The sequence below is a fragment of the Castor canadensis genome, chromosome 10 (genome assembly GCF_047511655.1).
Source record: "Castor canadensis chromosome 10, mCasCan1.hap1v2, whole genome shotgun sequence".
NCBI classification, from domain to species: domain Eukaryota; kingdom Metazoa; phylum Chordata; class Mammalia; order Rodentia; family Castoridae; genus Castor; species Castor canadensis.
Window position 1 is genome coordinate 42220505 of NC_133395.1, and position 24446 is coordinate 42244950.

Genomic DNA, 24446 nt, shown 5'->3' on the forward strand with positions numbered 1-24446 from the left:
TGGTTTGGTATTGCCTGCCCTTTCATGGTTTTGTTTTCTTTCACTTTCTGTGTGCAGAAATCCTTGAAAAATCTTTTGTAGTGGTGGCTTGGTGGTCATACATTGTTTTAGTTTCTGCTTATCATGAAAGACTTTTATTGCTCCATCTATTTTTTTTTTGATGGTAATAGTCATGTGTTCATTTACTGTCATTCATGTTTATAGACCCTTTGCACCAACATGATATACAGGATGAATCACAGTTTTGAAAATGAGGGGTAAGGTATTTCTGATGGTTCTCCAAATCAAACCTTTTCTGTTGTTGGGAATATCCCTGTGAAACAGGTCCTCCCACATTCATGGGCACACAGAGTCAGGAAAGGGAATAATAAAAATACTTGCTGATTCCCACTTCAGTGCATACGTATAGCTTATACAGATAAATGTGGTTTTGTCCATATGTATTACATATGAATATGTAAATATATACATGCTTGCACAGGAATCACCTGAACAGCTTGGACATTGTGATCAAAGTGGGCTAATGTTTGTACAGAAAGACAAACTAATTTTGTTTGTAAAATGATTATGAATGAATAAAAGTTACAGAGGAGGACTACTAGTTCTTTCTTTTTCATTTTTTAATTTTATTTTTTCTTATTTTTTTGTTTTGTTTATTTGAACATTTCTTTTTTGTGATTGTTTTGTACTTTTATTCATATGTGCATACAATGTTTGGGTCATTTCTCCCCCCTTCCACCAGCCCCCTCCCTTAACTACCCTGCTCCCTCCCTCTCCCCCCCACCCCCTTGCTACCAGGCAGAAACTATTTTGCCCTTATCTCTAATTTTGTTGAAGAGAGAGCATAAGCAATAATAGGAAGGACCAAGGGTTTTTGCTAGTTGAGATAAGGATAGCTATACAGGGAGTTGACTTGCATTGCTTTCCTGTGCATGTGTGTTACCTTCTAAAGTTCCATCTATTTTGAATGATAGTTTTGGTGGGTAGAGTATCCTAGGGTGAATTTATTTTCATTCAGTGCCTGGAATACCTCATTCTTTGCTCTTCTTGCTTTTAAGTTTTCCATTGAGAAATCTATGATTTTAATGGGTTTACCTTTTTATGCTATTTGTTTTTTCTCTCTTACAGACTTCAATATTCTTTCTCTATTATTTGTTCTTGTTGTCTTAATGATAATATGTTGTGGGTAGTTCTATTTTGGGCAAGTCTGTTTGGTGTCCTGGAGGCTTCCTGTACCTGAGTAGGCATAGTTTTCTTTAGATTTAGGAAATTCTCTGTAATTATTTTGTTGAACATATTACTAATTCCTTTTGCTTTCACCTCTTCTCCTTCTTCAATGCCCATGATTCTCAGGTTTAGTCTTTTGATGGAGTTGGTGAGTTCTCTCATATTCTTTTCACAAGTCTTGAGTTGTTTGACTAATACCTCTTCAGTTTTTCCTTTATTTTCCATTTCATCTTCAAGTTCTGAGATTCTGTTTTCTGCTTCTTCTAGGTTGCTGGAGTGGCCTTGCACTGTGTTTTCTATTTCTGTTTCATTCTTTTTTCTGATTTTTTCCATATCATGGGTCACTTCCTCTTTAATATTATCAATTTTTGTCTTTAATTAGTTTATCTCTGTATTGATAGTGTTTTCTGTTTCACTTTCTTGTTTATTTAGGGCTCCTATGAATTCATTTATTTGTTTTTGTGTCTTCTCATATTCTTTGTTTTTGTTGTCTTGGAAATTCTTGATTGCCTCTTGTACATTTTGGTTGACCATGTCTACTAACATCTCCATGAACTTCTCAGTGATTACTTGCAGGATTTCTTCTTTCAGAATGTTCTTTTGAGCTTTCTTGGGTTCCTTGGCATAGTCTATGTTTTTTTTGCAGTATGGAACTGGGTATCCATTTTTTTTCATTTTCCTATGAATACTGTATTAATTTATTTTTGGGGGATAATGGTTTCCATCCCTTTTTCGTCTTTTCATCTCTCTATGTGGTACTGTGTAACTATGCTCTTGATAGGCTATTGGTGGCTTCAGTCACCTGTTTTCTTTCCCTTGGTTTAATTTTGTTTTGTGGGTGTGTTGGGTATTAGGTTAGTGTATGTGTGCAGTTTCTGTCCCTGGTATGTGTATAATTTAGTATTAGCTAACTCACAATAGTAAAACTAACAAAACTAAGAAAGAAAGAAAACAAAAGAAATCAACAGGGAGAAGTGAACAAACAAACAGGGAACAAAACAAACACATAAAAAAATTCTAGTTTCATGAACTGTAGAATTTCAGTCTTAGTCATATTCCTTCAGCATCCAGTCCTAGTGTTGGTATTTAAGCAGAAGCTCTGTCTTAGTCTAGCCAGATGGTTGGGGTTTTTTTCCCATCTTTAATCGGCAGCTGCTTAGTCAGCTCCTCCCTCAGTAAGGTGTGTCTTGTTCTCAGGTTCCAGAGATCAGCTTTGTAACCCACTAACCATCCTGGTTTTTTTTGTTGGGTTTTCACTGTGTTGGCTTATTGGGTGCTTGTTTCTTTACCTGTCCCCCTTTCTCTGGGGCAACATCTGAGATCTGTCACCTGCTCTCTGCTGTCAGCTTGTTCTGCTGGTTTGCTGATTGTTTTCAATTTTGCATCATCATTTGACTTTGCAGGTTGCTCACTGGCTCAGGAGATTAGCTTTGAAATAGGCTATCTGCCCTATTTCTGACTGCAGCTTATCACCTGCCCACTTTGGCCCTTATGCCTTTCCAGCCTTTGTTTACTGAAAGTTCTATTAGAGATCAGCTTCTTGCTCCTCTACCCTTCTCTGGTGCACTTACAGCACCCCGCTCCCTCTGCTCCATGTTCCTTTTCAGTTACCTGTTTATTATTCAGTTTTTGATTTTTTTTTCTTTTTCTTTCAGTCTGTCCAGGAGGCTATGCTGGTTAATCCCAGAGATGGTTGTGGGAATACCATATGACATTTTTTTGCTCACCTGTTGGTCTTCCAGATGTCTCCCATGCAGGTTTGGAGCTGGTGTTTGGTGGCACAGGAGCCCTCCTGTTCTATCACTGTAATGTGGTGTGGAGAAGCTTTAGGTTGGGGATTCAGGGTGTTGAAGTTTCGATTCTTCTTGGTGCTTTTTTTCTGTGAAGGGTGGCTCCAGCGTTTCAGCAAGATTTTTGATTTATGGAGCTCACGCTGTCTACTTCTGCACTCTAGTTGCCATCTTGGATCCCTCCTCCTTGCTGCTTTTATTCTGCCAAGTGTGGCTGCAGTGTCTCACCTCTCATTGAGGTTTTATAGTCTCACAGCTTACACTGTCTGTTTCTGTGCCCTAGTCTCCATCTTGGATCTTTCTTGTTGTATTTTTAAGAGGAAGGAATGATTATAGTGTAATAATTATAGAAAATATTTATATCAGTTTAAAATCCTAATCAGTGCTATAAACAACTATTTCCTGTGTAGTAAAACTAAGATACTACAAAATTAAAGAAAAAAACTGAGACAGAGGGAAAACATACACACCCATGAGCCTGCATGCACACATACACCTAAAGCAGCATTCACATGGACATAAAATTTCAAAACATGCACTACGAATCCAGCTTAGTGCTATATGTATGATTCCTTGTGCTTTCTGTTTTGTTTTGTTCCACTTTTCCTCCAACTATTACAATAACTACTGGGAATTATACATAGGCCCAAAATAAACAGTAAAATTTTCTCTATTTGATGTCATACCCAAAATAAAAACTTTCTATGAAACAAATTATATTTTCTGGCAAGGCAGATCACACTATAAAGTACATAAGCCAATTGATCTGTATAGTATTTTGTTTGTTTTTATTTGATTGATTGTTTCCATGCTCTCTTACGCTAGTTATGAGGTCCTAGCCATTACCTGTCAGTTTCCCCCCAAAAAGCAATTAAGTCCATATACTCCCTCTTCTCTACTAGAGCTCTCACACTAATGCAACACCAAGCATCTGCCCGAATTCCCCTGAGGAGTGCTGGGAAGAAGCTACTAGGTAATTTGAGATAGCCCAACAACCTACTACTTGAGAAGCTGTTTCAGTTATCTTTTGTCCAGAGAGTCCTAAAAACTTAGCTAACCCCTCATCCCTCTTCATTATAACCCCCAAGAGCTCTGGCTTTTTTTTTTTTTTCTTCTATTTCTGGGTTCCTTCCTTCTCATGACTTTGCCTGGAATTTTTCTCTTACCTGATGCTGTTGCAAAAATTACTGCCTATCTTATCCAAGTACCATTTTGTGTCAGACCTGAAGATGGAACTTTAAATTTTGTGTAACAATAAGGTATTCAAAAATTGGCTTAAGAATCTGTAAAACTTACATAAATTTTTTAAAGAGTATAAAAATCCTTCAAATTCACTTATAAGACTGAATTCTGGTAAGTACAACATGAAGAACAATTAGTAATATTTAAAGGAAAGAAAAATGTTTGCAAGTTATATATTTTGTCTGTTTTCACTCAAATATTTTAATACATCAATTACCTTTAAGAAGGACTTCAAAGAAGTGGGAGAAATGAAATTAGCTAGAACAAAGTCTTTGTGTTATTTTGTAAAGAGAAAATGCTCACAATTCAGGTAACTCCCCCTACTTCTTCACAAGGACACCTTTCCCTCCGTTCTCTGTTTACTGAACTCAAGGCAGTTATTGGCAGGACAGATCGCAGTCCCATGAGTACAGTGTTGGCATCTATTTTGTTAACTGCTATATTCTTGGTGCTTGTCACATTGTCATAGTGTATGTGCAATAATTTTTTGTGGAATAATTACATGTTATTGATTCTAAGAGAGAAAAAATATTATACTCTGTTAAAATGTATCACTCAGCTGAAACTTAAGGTCCATATATTCTTATAGACACAGTATATTGTATAAGCCTAATGTAAAAATAATCTTGTGTATTCTTTTTTTTTAATGAGTTCAAAAAATACCTGATTCTGTTGATGTTTCTGAGGTAGTTCATATCATTTTTTTCTTTTGGAAATTTTAATAAGAAAAACTTATAAAATGATGCTGGAAAAACAAAGATCAAGAGTTGTTTTATAAGGTTTCAAGATATGTTACACATCAAATTGCTGATCATCAGACAGGGGTGAATATTTTAGCAGAAGTTAAATAATTCATTTATTAAGTGTCACAAAGTATTGCTGAGCAAAAGAATTTGCTGTTGAGGAGTTTTGAGTGTGAGGTTTGTGAAATGAGCAACTTATAATTTTAAGAGGTGTTCAAGTTGCTTTTGATGAAAAGCACTGACACCTTACTTGAGCCCACAAATTAACTGAAACCAGGAAAAGCTTGGCACTTCTGCCTCCATTTGGGATCTGGCTTTGCTCTAAGCCAGTCTCTTTACAGTCACTTTACAATCACCTTGGATTCCAAAAAGGACAAAACTAATATCTTTATGACAATGAACTGGAGCCACCTGGAGCTGTCACCCTCCAAATGAGGACAATTGCCTATAATGATGAGTTTGCATCCTGGAGCAGAAGTAATCATCTCATAAAACCAGATTGCTCTCCTCAAGTGATAAGTGATAACATCTCCAGAACCCCTCTGGGAACCCTTGGAATGTGATAATGGTCAACCTGAACACACCTGTGACTGTGACAGTTGAACATTACATAACTTTGTCCCCTGTCCCAGTTCTTTTGTCTACTTAAACCTATAGCTCATGTCTGTGCCTGGAAGATGGCTGAAGATGAGCTGAGTGCTTACTCTGCCTCTTCCCATGACATATCCGGAGCTGTGTAATATACCACCTTTCTCTGTCTTCACCATGCCTCTTTATTGGGCATTTAGGGGTGGGTGGCAGGACCTGGCATATGGAATCTCAGGAGTTACCAGTTACATAATTACTTAAGGTCTGTTTTTAAGTGAGGGATTTCTTAAATAATTCTCAGAACATTTTCAACCCCATAAAATTTTAATTAACAATTAACATTGCTCATAGATCATCACTGTTGCTTAGCACTATGAGGAGTTGGAAGACTGAAAAGCCATTTTCTTTTCCATCAATATGTTTTCAACCTCCTTGAGAGAAAACAAAACTAAAAACTTAAAATGTACAGAACCTCTCCCCAAACACCAAAATGGAATTAAGGCAAAAACTAAAGGATCTTGGTTTAAAGAATTTGTTATTCTTCAATAAGAATGGTGAGAATCTTCAAGGGGTCTATGACATATGGATTAGTGCAGTTATGGAAGCTTGCTTAAGGTTTGTGGAAGAGAATCTGACCCTTGACTGAGTCAGTAATTAAATGAAAACAGGCTGGGCAAAAAGTCTCCTCCAAAGCCTGTGATCCAAAGGCAAGGAGCATGGATTGGCTTGAGCAAAATGTGTTAGCTTTGCAGAAGCAGATTCAGTAAGTACACCAGAGTCAACCTAAAAGTGAAAAATTAGTTTGAACTTTTAAAGTGTGGTGGGATGATAGAGGGCAAAAAATGGCTCATGGAGAATTTTAAATTAAATATTCAAAGAAGTCAGTAATCACTGGAGATTGGAGAGAGAAATAGTTTAAAGTAATGAATGTGTTTTTAAACAATATTAAAGTGTTTGCTTTTGACGTGCTGGGACTACAGGTCAGATGGGAAGGAATTTTAAGGTTATTTTTAAGAGTAGACTTTTAAATCTAAAAAATGACTCACATTTGAGTTTCTAAGAAACAGTGAATTTTATCCACATATTTTTCATGTCTGGTTCTATTGTGATGTTGCCTGTGGTTTGCTTCCTCAGTCTTTGCTATCAACTGTCGCCTGTCTCAGCAGGTACTTTATCAGATGCAAGCAATAATTAGGATATTAGTAAATCAAATAGACATAAATGTAAACAACCCATAATTATTAGGCACTTAAAATACTAGTTTTGTTAACATGGATTTTAGCAAAGACTTACATGCAATTATTTGCTAGTTATTTTGATTGTTGTCTAGGAAAACTTGCATGTATGTTTTGGTCTATATTATTTTTTTTTCCTGATGACGCTAGGCTTTTGAAAATGCTTTATGCCTCAGGAATTCTCGCATATCCATTGAACTTCATTCATAAAATCAATTTCTAATTTCTAAGCTATCACTTATCACTTGACTATTTAATCAAGAGGGGAAACAAACAACAACAACAATGTCCAACTTATTTCTTAGCCATTTGGTTATTATTTTTCAGAAAAGAGCTGATTTCTTCTTTTCACAATCAAGACTGTCTACTTGTACTATCCTGATTAAAATGTATGTTCCAGATAGCCTGCTGGTGAAAAAAAAAAAGATAAATACTATGGCACTTTTTCCCCAAATGTCAGAAATTGTAATATTTAGCAACCTAATTTCAGGTGTTTGTGTACTCTTCTTGTTTTGAGATGGGTCTCACTTATATCACCCAAGCTTGTATTAAACTTCCAGGCACAACTGATCCTCGCATTTCAGCCTCCTGAGCAACTGGGACAACAGGCTTGCAACATCACACCCAGCTTAGCTTCAGTTTTGTACTTATCAATCTAGAAATGAGTTAAGTTTGAAGGAATCAAACTTAACTTTTGTGTGAAAATGGCTTTTTTACTGTCTAATATTTAAGAATGTTTGCAGTTGATCAAGTTGATGTTTATATGTTATAGTTTGAGAAACATGTTTTATAAAATAAATATTTAATTTAAAAATGTTTTCAAAAAGATTTTGATTTGACTTCAACAGGCAAGAACATTAAGTGCCAACACAGGAAAAAACAATATTTTACATAATGGAGTATTTATTTTATTTTATTTTTTCAGTGACATCGGTATTTGCTATATATTTTTTTTAATTTTTATAAATCTCTTTTTTAAAAAAATTATTCATTTATTCACATATGTATACATTGTTTGGGTCATTTCTCCACCAAGACCCCCTCCACTCCCCTTCTTCCCCTCCTCCCCTCAGTTTCAGGCAGGTCCTGTTCTGCCCTTATCCCTGATTTTGTTGAAGAAAAGACATAAGCATAATAAGGAAGACAAAGCATTTTTGCTAGTTGAGTTAAAGATAGCACAGAGATTCCTACTATTGTTTTCATGTACCCATGTGTTACGATCCATGTTGATTCAACTCTAACTGATATTTACGTTGGTTCCTGATCCCTTGCTCATTATAACCTGTCATTTTAAGGTTTCTGTATTACTTCCTCTGGAGTGGGGACTTCAAGTGCTTTCTTGTTTTGGGTTTTCTGTCTATTCCTATATCTCCCACATGTGTGCTCCCCTTGTCTTGTGGTCCAAGTTCAACCATATTACTGCATTTGCCCTAGATCTAAAGTCTACATATGAGGGAAAACATATGATTTTTGGTCTTCTGAACCTGGCTGACCTCGCTCAGAATGATGTTCTCCAGTTCCACCTATTTACCTGCAAATGATAAGATTTCATTCCTCTTCATGGCTGAGTAAAATTCCATTGTGTACATTTGCCATATTTTCTTGATCCATTCATCAGTAGTGGGGCATCTTGGTTGTTTCCATAACTTGGCTATTGTGAATAGCTCTGCAATAAACATGGGTGTGCAGGTGCCTCTGGAGTAACCTGTGTTGCGTCACTTTGGGTATATCCCCAGGAGTGGGATTGCTGGATCATATGGCAGGTCTATGTTTAGATTTTTTAAGAAGTTTCCAAAATTTTTTCCACAGTGGTTGCATCAGCTTACATTCCCACCAGCAGTGTTGGCCTGGAGGTGTGGCTCAAGCAGTAGAGTGCCTGCTTTGCAAGTATGAAGCCCTGAGTTCAAACCACAGGCCCACCCTCCACCCAAAAAAAGCAGTATGTTTCCAGCAGTGTATGAGGGTTCCTTTTTCCCCACATCCTCACCAACACATGTTGTTGGTGGTGTTTTTGATGATGGCTATTCTAACAGGGGTGAGAAGGAATCTTAGTGTGGTTTTGATTTGCATTTCCTTTATGGCTAGAGGTGGTGTACATTTTTCATGTGCTTTTTTGTGATACGAATTTCTTCTTTTGAGAAAGTTCTGTTTAGTTCAGTTGCCCATTTTTTAATTGGTTCATTGATTTTGGGAGAGTTTAGCTTCTTAAGTTCCCTGTATATTCTGGTTATCAGTGCCTTGTCTGATATGCAGCTGGCAAATATTTTCTCCTACTCTGTGGGTGGCCTCTTCAGTTTAGAGATGATTTATTTTGTTGTACAGTAGCTTTTTAATTTTATGAAGTTCCATTTGTCCATCCTTTCTCTTGGTTGCTGGGCTGCTGGGGTTCTATTGAGGAAGTCTTTGCCTATACCTATTATTTCCAGGGTGTTCCTGCTCCTTCTTGTAGTAACTTCAGAGTTTCAGGTCTTATATTTAGATCCTTCAACCATTTTGAGTTCATACTAGTACAGGGTGATAGACAAGGATCTAGTTTCAGCTTCTTGCAGATGGTTAACCACTTTTCACAGCAACATTTGTTAAAGAGGTTGTCTTTTCTCCGTTGTATGTTTTTGGAAACTTTCTCAAAAATGAGGTGGGTATAGTTGTGTGGATTCATATCTGGGTCCTCTATTCTGTTCCACTGGTCTTCATGTCTGTTGTGCCAGTACCTTGCTGTTTTTTTATTGCTGTTGCTTTTAATATAGTTTGAAGTCAGGTATTGTGATATCTCCAGCATTGCTCTTTTTTTCTGCATATTCCCTTGGCTATTCACAGTCTCTTGTGTTTCCAAATGAACTTTAGGGTAGATTTTTCAATCTCTGTGATGAAAGTCATTGGGATTTTGATGGGAATTACTTTAAACATGTAGATTTCTTTCAGTAGTATAGCCATTTTTACTATTTTGATTCTTCCAATCCATTAGCACAGGAGATCTTTCAATCGTCTGTAATCTTCCTCTATCTCTTTCTTCAGTGGTTTGTAATTCTCCTTGCAGAGATCATTCACATCCTTTGCTAAATTTACCCCTAGATGTTTGATTTTTTTGGGTGCTATTGTGAATAGGATTGTTTCCATTTATTCCTTCTCAGTTTGTTCGTTGTTGGTGTATAAAAAAGCTAAAGATTTTTGTAAGTTGATATTGTATCTGCCACCTTACTGTAGCTGTTCCTGGTGTCTAAGAGGTTTTGGATAGAGTTTTTTGGGTCTTTAAGGTATAGGATCATATCCTCTGCAAATAAGGCTATTTTGACAGTTTCTTTACCTATTTGTATTCCTTTTATTTCTTCTTCTTGCCTAATTGCTCTGGCTAGAAATTTTAGTACTATGTTGAATAGGAGTGGGAATGGTGGGCACCCTTGTCTCATTCCTGATTTTAGAGGGAATGGTTTCAGTTTTTCACCATTAAGTATGATGTTGGCTGTAGGTTTGTCATATATAGACTTTACAATGCTAAGGTACATTTCTTCTATTCTTAGTTTTCTTAGAGCTTTTATCACGAAGTGGTGTTGGATCTTGTTGAAGGCTTTTTCTGCATCTATTGAGATGATCAAGTGGTTTTTGTCCTTGCTTCTATTGATGTGCTGTATTACATTTATAGATTTTCGTATGTGGAATAACCCTTGTATCCCTGGAATGAATCCAACTTGGTCATGGGTTATGATCCTTCTGATGTGTTGCTAGATTCAGTTTGCCATTATGTTATTAAGGATTTTTGTGTTGAGATTCATTAAGGAAATTGGCTTGCAGTTCTCCTTTTTGGAGGGGTCTTTGTCTGGTTTTGGCATGAGAGTTATATTGGCTTCATAAAAAGAGTTAGGCAGTGTTCTTTCCTTTTCAATTTTGTGGAACAGTTTAAGGAGAGTTAGTATTAGTTCTTCTTTAAATGTTCATAGAATTCAGCACTGAATCCATCAAGTCCTGGAGTTTTCTTTTTTGGGAGACTCCTTATTGTTGCTTCAATTTCTTTCTGTGTTATAGATCTATTCAGGTGATTAACATCTTCCTGGTTTAGTTTTGGGTGGTTTTAAGTTTCTAGAAGTCTCTCTATTTCTTCAAGATTTTCAAATTTGTTAGAGTGTAGTCTCTCAAAATAGTCTCTGAGGATTTCCTGGATTCCTGTGGTGTTTGTTGTTATCTCCCCTTTTGCATTTCTGATTTCACTAGTTTGGGTTTTTTCTCTCATTTTAGTGAGGTTTGCCAGGGTTCTGTCAATCTTAACTTATTTTTTCAAACAACCAGCTTTTTGTTTCATTGATTCTTTGTAATTTTTTTTGTTTGTTTGTTTCTATTTCATTGATTTCTACCCTTATTTTAATTATTTCTTTCCTTCTGCTTGTTTTGGGATTTCCTTGTTTTTGTTTTTCTAGGAGTTTCAGCTGTAGTATTAGGTCATTGATTTGAGATCTTTCTGTCCTTTTAATGTATGCACTCATGGCTATAAACTTTCTCCTTAGGACTGCTTTTGCTGTGTCCCATTGGCTTGGTAAATATTCTTCCAGCCTTTCACTTTCAGCCAGTGCTTTTATCTGTCGATGAGGTGGGTCTCCTGTAGGCAGCAGATTATTGTTTGTTCCTTTTTAATCCAGTTTGCCAATCAGTGTCTTTTGATGGTGGAATTTAGTCCATTAACATTCAGTGTTAGTATTGATAAATACCTGGTGATCCCTGTCATGCAGTTGTCTTTGTTGATTAACGGTTTGATTGTATGTTACTGTTTACTTTCATGGTTTTGTTTGCTTTCATTTTCTGTGTGCAGAATCCCTTGAAGGATCTTTTGTAGTTGTAGCTTTGTGTTCACATATTGTTTTAGTTTCTGCTTATCATGGAAGACCTTTATTGCTCCATCTATTTTGAATGATAGTTTTGCTGGGTAGAGTATCCTGGGGTTGAAGTTATTTTCATTTGGTGCCCGGAAGATCTCACCCCATGCTCTTCTTGCTTTTAATGTTTCTGTTGAGAAGTCTGCTGTGATTTTGATGGGTTTACCTTTGTATGTTATTTGTTTTTTCTCTCTTACAGTCTTCAATATTCTTTCTTTGGTTGCTGTATTTGTTGTTTTAATGATAATATTTTGTGAGATAGTTCTACTTTGGTCAGGTCTGTTTGGTGTTCTGGAGGCTTTCTGTACCTGAATGGGCATAGTTTTCTCTAGATTTGGGAAATTTTCTGTTATTATTTTGTTGAATATATTATGCATTCCTTTTGCTTGCACCTCATCTCCTTCTTCAATGCCTATGATTCTCAGGTTGGTTTTTTGATGGAGTCTGTGAGTTCTTGCATTTTCTTTTCACAGGTCTTGAGATGTTTAACTAAAAGTTCTTCAGTTTTTCCTTGAATTTCCATTTCATCTTCAAGTTGTGAGATTCTGTCTTCTGTTTGTTCTATTCTGCTGGAATGGCCTTTCATTTTGTTTTGTATTTCTTGTTCATTCTTTTTTCTTATGTTTTCCATATTGTGGGTTACTTTCTCCTTAATATTGTCAATTTTTGTCCTTAAAAATGAATAAAATTCATTTATCTCTCTGTTTATGGTGGTCTCAGTTTCAGTTTAGTGTTTATTTAGGGCTTCTATGATTTCATTTATTTGTTTCCAGGTTTTCTCATATTCTTTGTTTTTGTTGTCTTGGAATTTCTTGAGTGCCTCCTGTATGTTTTGGTTGACCATGTCTAGTAACAATCTGTGAAATTCTCATTAATTACTTGCAGATTTCTTCTTTAAGGTTGTTCTTGTGGTCTTCGTTGGGTTCCTTGGTATAGTTTATCTTTGTTTTGTTGGAGTCTGGATCTGGGTATCCATTTTCTTCCTTTTGTTCTAAATCCTGTACTACTTCATTTTGGGGGCGAGAATGTTTTCTATCCCTTTTTCTTCTTCCCATATTTCCACAAGGTACCATTTCTGTCCCTGGACTATGTGTTATTTAGTTTTAGCTGTGTTGCAATATTAATACTAACACAACACAAGATATAACACTAACAACACAAGATATAAGGATAAAAAAGAGAAAGAGAAGGAAAGATAGAAGGAAGAGAGCAGAGAGGAAAAAAGAAAGAAAGAAAAGAAAAATGGGAGAGATGGTGGGTGATCAAATAGCAAACAAGGCAGCCAAACTCTTAAAGAAAGGAGAAAAAAAAAATAATAATCACCAGTTGTGGAGCAGTAGAATTGCAGGCATTCTTAGTTGTTCTGTTACTCTTTTAGCATCCAGTCCTGTCTGTGTGTCTCTTAGGCACATTTGGAGCCCTCTCCTGGTGGCCTGAGAGGGATCCTTATGGAGTGGGTATCTGGAAAGTCTGTAGAGCTGGGTCCTGGCTCTCCCCAAGTGGTGGGGATCCTAGTGGGCTGGGGGAGGCTGTTGTCTCATGCCAAGCTGGTGCCTGGCCCTGAGAGGTGGGGATGCCAGTGGGGCATGGTTCTGTTCATGCCATGCAGGTCTGGGGCCTAACAGAGCCTGAGGTGCTTGGGGCTTGAGGGGCAGGGCTTCTGGCAGGGTGTGGATCTGGCACAACCCAAGAGGCAGGGGCTTGGTGGGGTGTGGATCTGGTGCAGGGCTAGGGCCTGGCATGGTTTGAAGGGCAGGGATCTTGTGGTGGTGGTATGTTGATCCAGCGCAGAGCACAGCCCAAAGGGCAGAGAGCCTGGTGGAGTGGAGCAACAGTTCTGTAGGCCTATGGGGTGGGGAGTTGGAAGGCCAGCTGTTTTTTTATTAGATTGTGACACAGAGAAGCCTTCCACGATCTAAGGGTTTAGACTGCCATATTTTTGGCTCTCTCTGGTGCTTTACCTCAGCCAAGGTGTCTCTAGCATCTCTCCAGGGTCTCTGGTTCAGGAGCTCACAAGGTCTTTGGCTCTGTCTCAGTCACCATCTTGAAGAATCCAAGTATTTATTTTAAATAATGTTATTTTTCAAATAATGGGTTTGCTTTTTATTTTATGAGCAGTTCCAACATTTACATATTCTAATTTTGCTTTCTATAACTTCATAAATTTAAACTTCAACTAATGATTCACAAGCTATAGAAGAATTTATGAAATATGGTTATATTTGCTAACCCACATATATTCTTTTGTCTATTTATCCATATGTCAACCTATCTTCATATTTATCTATCCATACATCCATCTACATATTCTATATATAAACAAAGACTGAAGGAAAAAAAGATAAATTTTTTATTTTTAAAAAGGAATTTTTTTGCTTTCACATTAATCTTAAAATAACAGAGAGGAATATTATAACTTTATGAAAAAATGACATCAACAATGTATTCTTTCTCTAAAGAGATCATTTTAAGTGAGAATTCTAACCACTTTTTATCTGTCTTTTGTCTTCTACAGATGGACCTCTGGGTCCTCGAGGATTAGCTGAAGCTACAGAGATGTGCACTCAAGAGTGCTTGGTCTTGGGTCACTCTGATAATTGCTGGATGCCTCCTGGCTTGGGTCCATATCAACACCCAAAATCTCCTCTCTCAACCTTTGCACCCCAGAAAGAATGGGTCAAGAAAGACAAGCTTGTGAATGGGCACACCCTGACAAGAGCCTGGAAAGAAGACAGCAGCAGGAACCACTTCAATGACCGTAAGCAGTATGGCAGCAATGAAGGCCATTTCAACAATGGCAGCCACATGACAGACATTCCTCTGGCAAATCTGAAGTCATATAAGCAAGCAGGAGGTGCTATTGAGAGTCCTAAGGAGCACCAACTCTAAGATAAGGCTATGTGGGACCTAATAATTTTAAATAGACATGCTAATATCATGTGTGTCAGAGCTTTATGTATTCAATAGATCTCTACAACTATGCCCCTTATAGCAGGGATATCCATAACTTTGTGTTAGCACCATGGAGGATTCACTATTTTGCAACATAAAAAAGAAGATAGTTCTACTAGCCATGTGATCTTGTTTACTAGAATTGAGTAAACTCTCCAGAGATCTCTCCATTGTGCAATTTATTTTTATTATTGCATTTTCTTTTGACCCTGGACTGCTGCTATGAATAATAGAATATGCATTTGGAGAGTAAGAAAGTTCCATGGATTAGAATGACTGACAAACATATCCAGTTAGAAAATTGTGCTCTTTTTGTCAATGACTTATGCTGGGACCGCTATACTTGACATTATATCTCAAACAAAACTTAAAAAGATAAGCATTAAACCTATTGTGCTGTTAACAACATTAGTGGACACTTGTAAGTCAATCAGTGTTAAAGTATTTGTAAATATAAGCAAATTATTATTAACAACCTTTGTGTACTTATAGCATTCACCTAAAATGTTGTAGCATAATTCTGTATTTATGATTACTTCTTTCCTTTATTTCAATTTACCTCTTTGTTCTTATTTTTCTTGTTTCCTTTAGTGAGGTGTTTCTGCGTTAGTTGTCTGTCTTGACACACATTGTTCAAGGGATCTTAAACACTTGTGTTTAAAAAGGGTTCTGAAATCTTATATGATAACTTATGGTGTTGGAATTCCATAAAAAAGTAAAGATGAAAGAAAAATGAAAACTTTATATGAAGAAAAAGAAAACTGCAAATGCTTGGAAATTCAGAACCTATTTTTTCATATCCTTATTTTTAAAGTAGGTAAAAGCAAAAATCACTTAATTAGTACCATTAAGTGATAATGGAAAAGTATTATCCATCAAAAGTGATATAATATCCTGTACTTGTCACTCATGCAAAACTAATGTATCAAAATTAGCAAATATTAAAGAAAAATCAATATTCAAAAATAGCTTCAATTGGGCAAATGTGTGTCTACAACTTTGTTGAAATGGCAGAGTTTGTGTTGATCCTCATATGCAATACTGTTGTAACACAAGTGTTATTAGACCATAGCCACAAAATATTTAATGTGTTGTGCCTTCATGATGTAACAGAACATTCTCCAGGTAGGGTAGTTGGGGGAAATAAAGGGATAAATTTCTAATTATTGCTGTTTAACTGTTTGTTATCATAGTTGGTCAATGCCTGGCAGGTACCAGCATTTTGTCACTTAGGTCAAACCAACAGAGTGACAGCTAATGTTAATAAGATCTCAGTTGCACGTGCAAACGAATCCAAATTTGAACATTCTTAGGAGGTTTTTGTTAAGGCATGACAGATGATTTAAACAAATAAATAGCATGCAACAAAATGTCTTTATTGAAAGAAGTGAAAGTTATCTTAATGCCACGATTCACCATCACTTTAAAAATAAAAAATTAAAAATTTTAAAAAAGTTTGCTAATCTGATAGTTAATTTGTTCTTACCAAAAATAAAATTACTTTGTAAATAGCAGTTCACATTTTTCCACAGTATAATGGAAAATACTGGGTAGGGGTGCATTGCTTATTGAAGTACATTTTTGTTGGTTTGTGAGGGGTGTTTGATGACTTTGACAGAATAAATATCTAAACAATTATCCTTGTTACTGCTTTGCCAGTTCTACATTATTTACAATTATTCAGCTCTTGCAATAAATGTTCTGAATTCCTGATTGTAATGTGTTAATTCTTGGACAACATCCAAAATGATTATTTTATACTCTAATTGTTAGACGAATATATAATGATAAAACTTAACTTATATATATAAATTAAGGAAGATTTGCTGGGGTTTGAGAACTATATTCTGAAATTATGGTTCCAAGTTAAAAGTTAAAGTTCTCTCATGACTGCTAGATCATTTTCTTGGTCAATTATTGGAGAAAATTAATTCATCTTCTAGTCAAGATTCACGTAAGTTTCATCAAGGTGAAATCCCAAGTTAGAAACTGGGCAGGCAGCACTCATCAGTGAGTGACGTTATCTTCTTGACTCTTTGTCTCCTAAAGTAGATTTCTTGAAATAAATTCTCACTTATTTCATTATTGCCTAAAGTAGAAGACCATTTGGGATTGTGGCCTTAAACATGGGGACAAAAATTTCATGTAAAGTTCTTTCATATTAGGAAGCAGGCAAAGAAGTCTATGAAGCTATAATTAGACACATGCAATTATATAATATGTGTTTGTACTCACCAGGAAGCATCTGATCAAAGTTTACTCACACTGGGCTTTGACTCTTCCACTAGACCTTTCTGAAGAGTTGTGAAATCAAGAATCAAGAGTTACAGGTGTAGGAGGGTGAATTTGATGCTAATACTATGTATACATGTATATAAATGGAAAAATGATATCTGTTGAAATTATTCCAGGAATTTTGGGAAGGGTGGTTAAAGGAGGATGATGAGGAGGTAAATTCAAATATCATATATTTGATATATTGTAAGAACTTTTGTAAATGCCATAATGTACCCCCACCAAGCATAACCATAAAAAGAAAAAGTGTTGCAGGAGTACAGGTAGACATTTGCTTGAGTCACTTCTTGGGTGAGAGATCCTAACTTCACCACTTGATAAACTAGCCCTATCTACCTGATTGATCTTTTTTTTCCTTCACCAGAACACAGACTGAATGAATCCTGAAAAGACAGCACTTTAAAGAAACAAATAGGATCTGTGACTACATAGTCACTTCCTTCAATTTTTTTTGCTTGATAAAGTAAGTCACTCTACCTAGAAGAAGAGGGAAAGCAACAAAAACAGTTTTTCTTTATATTTTCCTTCCCATGAAGAATAGACTACAAACACCCTCTTTTCTCTATGAATAAACTAGAAGATGGAAAAGGAAATCCTCTCCTTCATCCAGAAACAATATTTCCTCCAATAAATGCAAGAAAGTCATCTCTTATCAAGGAATTCAGCTCTGTGACATTTTAGAAGCAATAAAAATCACAAATCAAACTGAAGATTTACTTTTCAAGTAAATAAACAATAAAATCACAATGAGTATATATTAAAGATCTTCTGTAAGGAAATGTGGGCCCCAAAATGACCACATGGAGAGGAGTGAGCTGGCCAAGAGATTCTTTATTGCTGGGTGGGAGAGGGAGACAGCAGAGAGAGCCAAGAGAGAGAGAAAGAGAGGGACAGGGGCTTAAATACCCCTCAGTGGGACTCAGCATGATCTGATTGGTTAGTATCTTATGGTTCATGCTGATTGGAGGTTGGGGCAGAAGGAGGGTTCAAGCTAGACTTGAGGCTGGACTGTGACCCTGGGAGACAGGACCATGACCCTGGAAAACAGAAGCTTAAAGGTGCAGTAAGAATTGAAACCTATCAGCGCCATTATTGCCAACATTCCTCCTTTCTCTGTTTGTTAAGGAAGAGGGGCATTGTGTTCACTCTGGCTTCTTCGAGCTGGCAAGGGGCAGCATAGGGGAAGGGAGGGTTAGTTGGCAAATGGCGTTGGGGTAGTGAGTCTCATAATGGTGTACACCCAGGCTCCAAAGGTGAAAATTTCCTCCTCCCTGAAGTTGATGAAGGTCCCTTGTAGCCATAGGTCATAAAGAGTCTCGAGCCAATCCTCTGACCTCCACATGGTGGGTATCAGCCAACTATCCTCATAATTTGGAGGATAGTTTGTTTTTATCCCTCTTATTTGAAACAATTTTTAGGATACACCCTTCTTTGCAAAATCCCTTCTTATTCCCCTATTCCCCTAGTGCTCTAGGGGCTAGCCAGATTTGCCCAGAATGATAACTTTTGTCATTGGCCTGGGGACCAGGAGAAAAAGGTAAAACAGAGAAATGGGCTCCACTGTCTAGGAGGAAAATGACCTTTTGTTTTCCTGCCATTATGGCTCCTCAACATTGATGCCAAGAAGTGGAGTGTGGACAGGAGGCTTGGATCCATCAATCCACAGAAGGTGGCACCTCGTCTTCCATCTGGTGACAGGGGCACTTAGACCTCCAGTGGTTACCCTTGCAGAGGGCAGGGTCCCGGTTGGGGGCGGGGCTGTCTCCCAGGCTGTCCCCCTTTAAGCATTCTCTGCAGAAGTGCCCCTCCTGCCCACCACAGTAGCAAGTTCAGAATACAGGCCCCAGTCGGGTGGGGCCCTCTCTGAGAGCAGCAATGAGGCCATGGTGTCTCTTATCTTTTTCTCTCCTGTTAGTAAGGTCCTGGACATACAGACGTAGCCATAAATACAGACATGGCTAGCTGTATTATTTGGTTCAGTGACTTTTCCCTTCAGCCACAGTCTGAGTTTTTACAAATATCTGGGACTGACTGTTAGAAATTTATCTTTGAGGAGAACCTTTCTCACCTGTGACTCTGAGTCCACTGTGGTATGCTTTCTGATAGGTTGTTGCTGTAAAGTTGTTATTTTACATTGACACCTGACACTCTGTAGAGCAAATCTCTGAATTGTTCTGGGCCTCAGTTTCCTCGCTTGAAGAATGAGGGACCTGTGCTAAGTTAAACTATGTTTTCTACTATGAGATGGCTGAAGTGACATTAATGCCACTTTCCTTCTTTACCATTTTTTATTTTATTTTTTTTTAGTAATGCTGGGGAATTGAACCCAGGGCTTTGCACATACTGGGCAGACATTCTCCCACTGAGCTACTTCCTCAGCCCCAAATATTATTATTATTACTTCTTACTTTGGCTGTACTGGGCTTGAACTCAAGACTTTATGCTTGTAAAACGGCACTCTACTGCTTGAGCCATATAATCATTTCCAACCTGAGTGGCCTGGGCCAGAACCCATTGCTTTTCTAATGAGAGAAATTTGTATAGGGGACCTCAGTTTACTTTTTTTTTTTTTTTACTTTTATAGAAAAGGTCTAATTGTAGTATGGTATTGTAGTTTAAGCAACCCTGTGAAGGCCACTTCTCTTAGTCACCCAAGGCCTCAGTACAAAGCTTCCAACATCTACCAGCCAAAGACTGGAAGATGCAGGTCCCATCTAGAAAGAACAATATGTTAAGATCCTGTCTTTTAGCTAAAAGCAGGCAGCCTCTTTAATAAAGCCTATCTTTTTAACAAAGAAATAAATCATTTGTAAAGTTGGAGAAGGGCATTCAGAGGGCATTTCAGGCCAATAACAGTGCCATATGGGACAACTAGTGTTAATATTTGGAGGTAAAAATTTATGCTGAGGCCAAAGGTATAGAAAATTCTAAATGAGAAATTTAGAGACCACAGTAATGTCTATTTTGTTATTTCTGGAACTATAACCTTGAGCTAACAATTGACTTCTAAGGGCCTGATGCCCTGAGGTGTGAGGTGGGGCTCGGAGCAGTACTTGTGCAAGGCGCCACTCCCTCCACACACACCTGGGACAAATGACCCTGACTGCCTAGGCCTGATCCTGTGGCCTGTCGCCCCTCCCCCCTTCCTGTGTACTCTGCGCGCGTTTATTCTAGGGGAAGTGGCGGCGGGCTGCAGTCATCACCATGTGTGGCTGGCGGCCCAGGATTTGCTGGGTCCTCTCTATGGATTTTCCTAGCTATGGCAGGCTTTTTTGCTGTGTCCAGGAGCCAGCATCCTGTGCACAGGTGCACCTGTTTGCTTTCCCTCCTCCTGTTGAGGGGGCGAAGTTAGAGCTTAAGCGTAGCAGCTGCAGGTTTTTGTAAGTGCTTTTGTAAAGTGGCTGATTTAAAGTTACGTTAGACTGAGAGGCCTGGCAAACTAGTTAGAATAACTTAAGTCATAAGGTACCATGCTACAGGTTTTTCATGGGAGGCAGGGTCCCAGTAAGCCCAGGGAGGGGAAGGCAGACAGGGACAGAGGACACATGGTGAGACCATGGAGGAGGCAGAAAAGGTGTGCTGACATCTTAGGTAAGGGAGGGGAAGCAGAGCCTGGAGGCATGACACACGCCTGAGGGATTAGCCATCACCTGTGCCTCCAGGTTGCTGGCATTGATTGGTTCTGGCAGGCTTTCAGCAAAATGAAACCTCCATTCTCAGGTCACCGAATAAAGCATGAATTCTCTCAGAGCTGGAATCGCCTTGAGGTCAGAATTGGCAAGGAGTGGCTTGCCTAACTCCATGACAGGGAAAGTTTTTCAGGAAGATAGGAGGAGATAGGTACGGTCTGTTTACATGGGGAAGGAGGAGGTTTGGAGAGGAATTGGCTGATTTAGAAACTGTTTTACAGGCTGATAGAATCTGTCCAGGGGAACAGAAAGTACAGAGGGAGGATTTGAAGTCAGAGAACTGGATTTAGACGGAGGTATGAAAAGGCTTGGACATAATGGAATCTCTCCCCATCATCCCAATCGCTCACAGTAGTTATATGTCCTGAAAAAGGTTGGGATTTAAAGACCTGAAAAGGGGCCAGTGATTTTGGTTGTCTAAAGGATAAGCGGGCCAGACTTGAGTGCAAAAGTGGATCAAATTTTTGGTTTTATATCTGGGGTCAAACCCAAGTTGTCTAAATTATTGAGAAGGCATCTCAATGGGGAGTCAGACAGCAGAGAAGACGTAGAGGCACCCATTATGAGGGACCCAGTCCCGGAATGGGAGAGGAAGATATTATGTACTGTGGAGAGTCCTCGTGCAGCACAAATATCCGAGAAAACGCAAAGTGCACATGACCCAGCCATCACTGAGCTCAGGTGATTTGCAGGACAGAGGCCGGCAGCTTGGATTACCTAGGCCTAGGTTTTGTAGGGTCCCGGACCCTGTAAAATCCAAACCCTGTGGAGAAGGGGATTCCTCTACCATCTGAGCTGCCCAGAGATAGCCCAAAGCATGGGAAGTGTTCTAAAACCCAGAGACACCAAAGGGAGAGACCGCAGAGGGAGCTTGGAGGTGAGTGAAGGCGATCAGGAGGATGAGTCCTGGCCAGTCATGTTCTCAGGGTAGTCGTGGGCCAAGTCGGAATCAGGGTCCCACCAGGATTAGTAGGGAAACCCACCCCAAGTCATGGCACATAATGTAAGGAAATGTGGGCCCCAAAATGACCACGTGGAGAGGAGTGAGCTGGCCAAGAGATTCTTTATTGCTGGGTGGGAGAGGGAGAGAGCAGAGAGAGCCAAGAGAGAGAGAAAGAGAGGGACAGGGGCTTAAATACCCCTCAGTGGGACTCAGCATGATCTGATTGGTTAGTATCTTATGGTTCATGCTGATTGGAGGTTGGTGCAGAAGGAGGATTCAAGCTAGACTTGAGGCAGGACTGTGACCCTGGGAGGCAGGACCGTGACTCTGGAAAACAGAAGCTTAAGGGTGCAGTAAGAACTGAAACTTATCAGGGCCGTTATTGCCAACATCTTCCATGTTTCTTTTTTGTGTAGACATTGAATATTAAGAATCATAATTTACCTAGGAGCATATACCTGTGAGAAATTTAGAAATTAATTATATTCAGAATAATTACCAAATATGATTCCATATAATAACAGTTTTCTGAGGCAGATATAGAAATAAATTCTCTAAGGCTGAATATGACCTATTTAATAATCATTTCTACATACATCCTAACATAAAATATATATAAATGCTGGTCATTCATTAATGGACAATTAAGTAGTCATTTTGCTGCATTGATGCTATTTAGCAAATCTCATGCAGAATCCAATCTTTCCCTAGCTAAAGCTAGAAATGCAGCTGAAGCTTAGAGCTATTCCAGTATTTATTTAACTGTTGTACAGAAGCCAGGAATGGCTAATTGTTATTAGTGAGGAGTTTTGGCAGTGCAGATGAAAGGGATGCCTTGTCAATCTCAATTCTAATGTGGATGCCAGCATGTTACTTTGTATAAGGAGGAACCAAACTATGAAAAGGAGGAGTGGTGTTGTGAGTCTAAAAATCCTTCATTGTTCTGCTTTTGTTTTAAATAGAGTTGACCTTCCTTCCCTAAAGGAATATCCTTCATTGGTTCCTTTGAGAGAGAGAAAGCTTTAGAGCACTTCTATAATCTTAAAGGCACAGTGATTGGATAATAAATTCTCTAAGCACTGTTCTTTCTCTTTCACAACTAAATTTCACTACTAAATTTTCGTAGATATCAACTAAACTTTTCAATGTTCATAAAAAGTAAAACTGATCTCTTAGCACTAAAATATGGTTATCATGATACTATTTCATTTATATTTAGGTTACTGAAAGTATAAATTAATGAGTATTCCAAAGATACTGATTTTCTATTATCCTCATGCCACCATAATCAATTTTCAGACATTGAAAAAGACTATAATTTCAGCTTTTATATGTGCATTTTATTTTTTTATTTCTTAAAAGTCTTAAATGGTGGGCCATATTGGAATAAGTTCTGTCCATGTTTTTATTATCTTAGAAATTACATTGTTCTTAAAGCTTTATGATAAAATATGTCTTAAATAGTCTTTCATTTTAGTTTTAATTTTTTTCCTTTTTAATGCCCTATGGTTGTGTTCTTATAACATATGTATTTTGGGGTCTGAAGTTGACTACCCCTCAGAGGAACAAAAGACACTCACGATAATGTAAGCCACACAAGGCGAGGTTTATTTCCAGCCAGCTGGGGTCTGGGTATCTGCCTGATGCAGCGGGTTTCAACAAGGACCCCGAATACAAAGTTCAGGCTGCTTTCGTATTTTTTAGGCATTAGTCACGGTCACACAGCAATTTTTATGGTCCCTGGGGTCACATATTTCTGATATTACCCACATCCTGGTGGTAGGGTAAGATTACTTGAAGATTATTTATCAGGAATTTGGTAAATACCAGGTGTCTTAACTCATTGACTCACATACCGTTCTAGCAAGATTAACCAGAAACAGTCCCTATTCCCAGAAACCATCCCACCTCCCTTAGTTCCAGTAAGTGGTGGCTTGGGTCATGTTAGCCATGGCTGATTTCAGGCTGAGTGGGCTGCAAGCCTCAAAGGTACCCTAACATTTGTACCCTAACGTTTGTACCCTAACATTCCCCCCTTTAGTTGTTCATAATGAGGAATCATGCTCATCTGGGCGACGAGCGTAAACATCCTCAGGGCTAGGTAATTGTTCGTATTGCTGCCTCAGGACCATTAGTTGGACTGTACTAATTCGATTTTTCATGAAGGTCACTAGCTTATTCAGAATACAAGGACCAAAGGTTAAGATAAGCAGTAGTATGACCAGAGGGCCCACCAGGGTAGAGACCAAGGTAGTGAACCAGGGGGACCTATTGAACCAAGCTTTGAACCAATTTTCTTGGGCTTCCCTTTCCCATTTCCTTTTTGCCAGTCCTTCCCTCACTTTAGACATAGACTCCCTAACTACCCCTGAATGGTCAGCATAAAAACAACATTCCTCCCTAAGGCAGCACATATTCCCCCCTGCTGAAGGAACAATAAGTCTAGGCCCCATCGGTTCTGAAGCACTACCTCAGACAGGGAGGTAAGGGATTTTTCTAGGTGACTAATGGAGGCTTCTATCCTCTCTATATTCTCATCTATGGCCATGCGCAGCGAGGACATCCCTTTATGTTGAATAGCCAGGGAGGCTATGCCAGTTCCTGCCCCAGCCACCCCTAGGCTAAGTAGGGTAGCAATGGTTAATGCAGAAATAGGCTCTCTCTTCTTTCTCTCACCTGTTCCTGTATTCCAGTATGAATATAGGCTCTCCTCAGAATGATAGATGATGCAGGGCAGCACAGCCACTAGGACACAGAATTCTTTAGAGCCATTAAACACATTAGTTGATAGGCAAGGGGTGAGCCCGGACTGTGAGCATATCCACCATACATTGCCTTTTGGAATTACCCACTTAATACCATCGCCCCAGGTGAGGTTGT

General features: G+C 38.4%; 1 protein-coding gene across 14 annotated transcripts in view; it reads left to right on the top strand.

Moving 5' to 3' along the window:
• Nucleotides 1-16353, top strand: part of Pcdh9 (protocadherin 9) — an 888530-nt gene extending 872177 nt beyond the window's left edge. For all 14 annotated transcript variants that reach the window (XM_074043252.1, XM_074043253.1, XM_074043257.1 and 11 more), the window contains one exon: nucleotides 14203-16353. In XM_074043252.1, the coding sequence (XP_073899353.1) occupies nucleotides 14203-14576 (374 nt within the window). In that variant the 3' untranslated portion in view covers nucleotides 14577-16353. The remainder of the gene's footprint in view (nucleotides 1-14202) is intronic.
• The last annotated feature ends 8093 nt before the right edge of the window (nucleotides 16354-24446 follow it).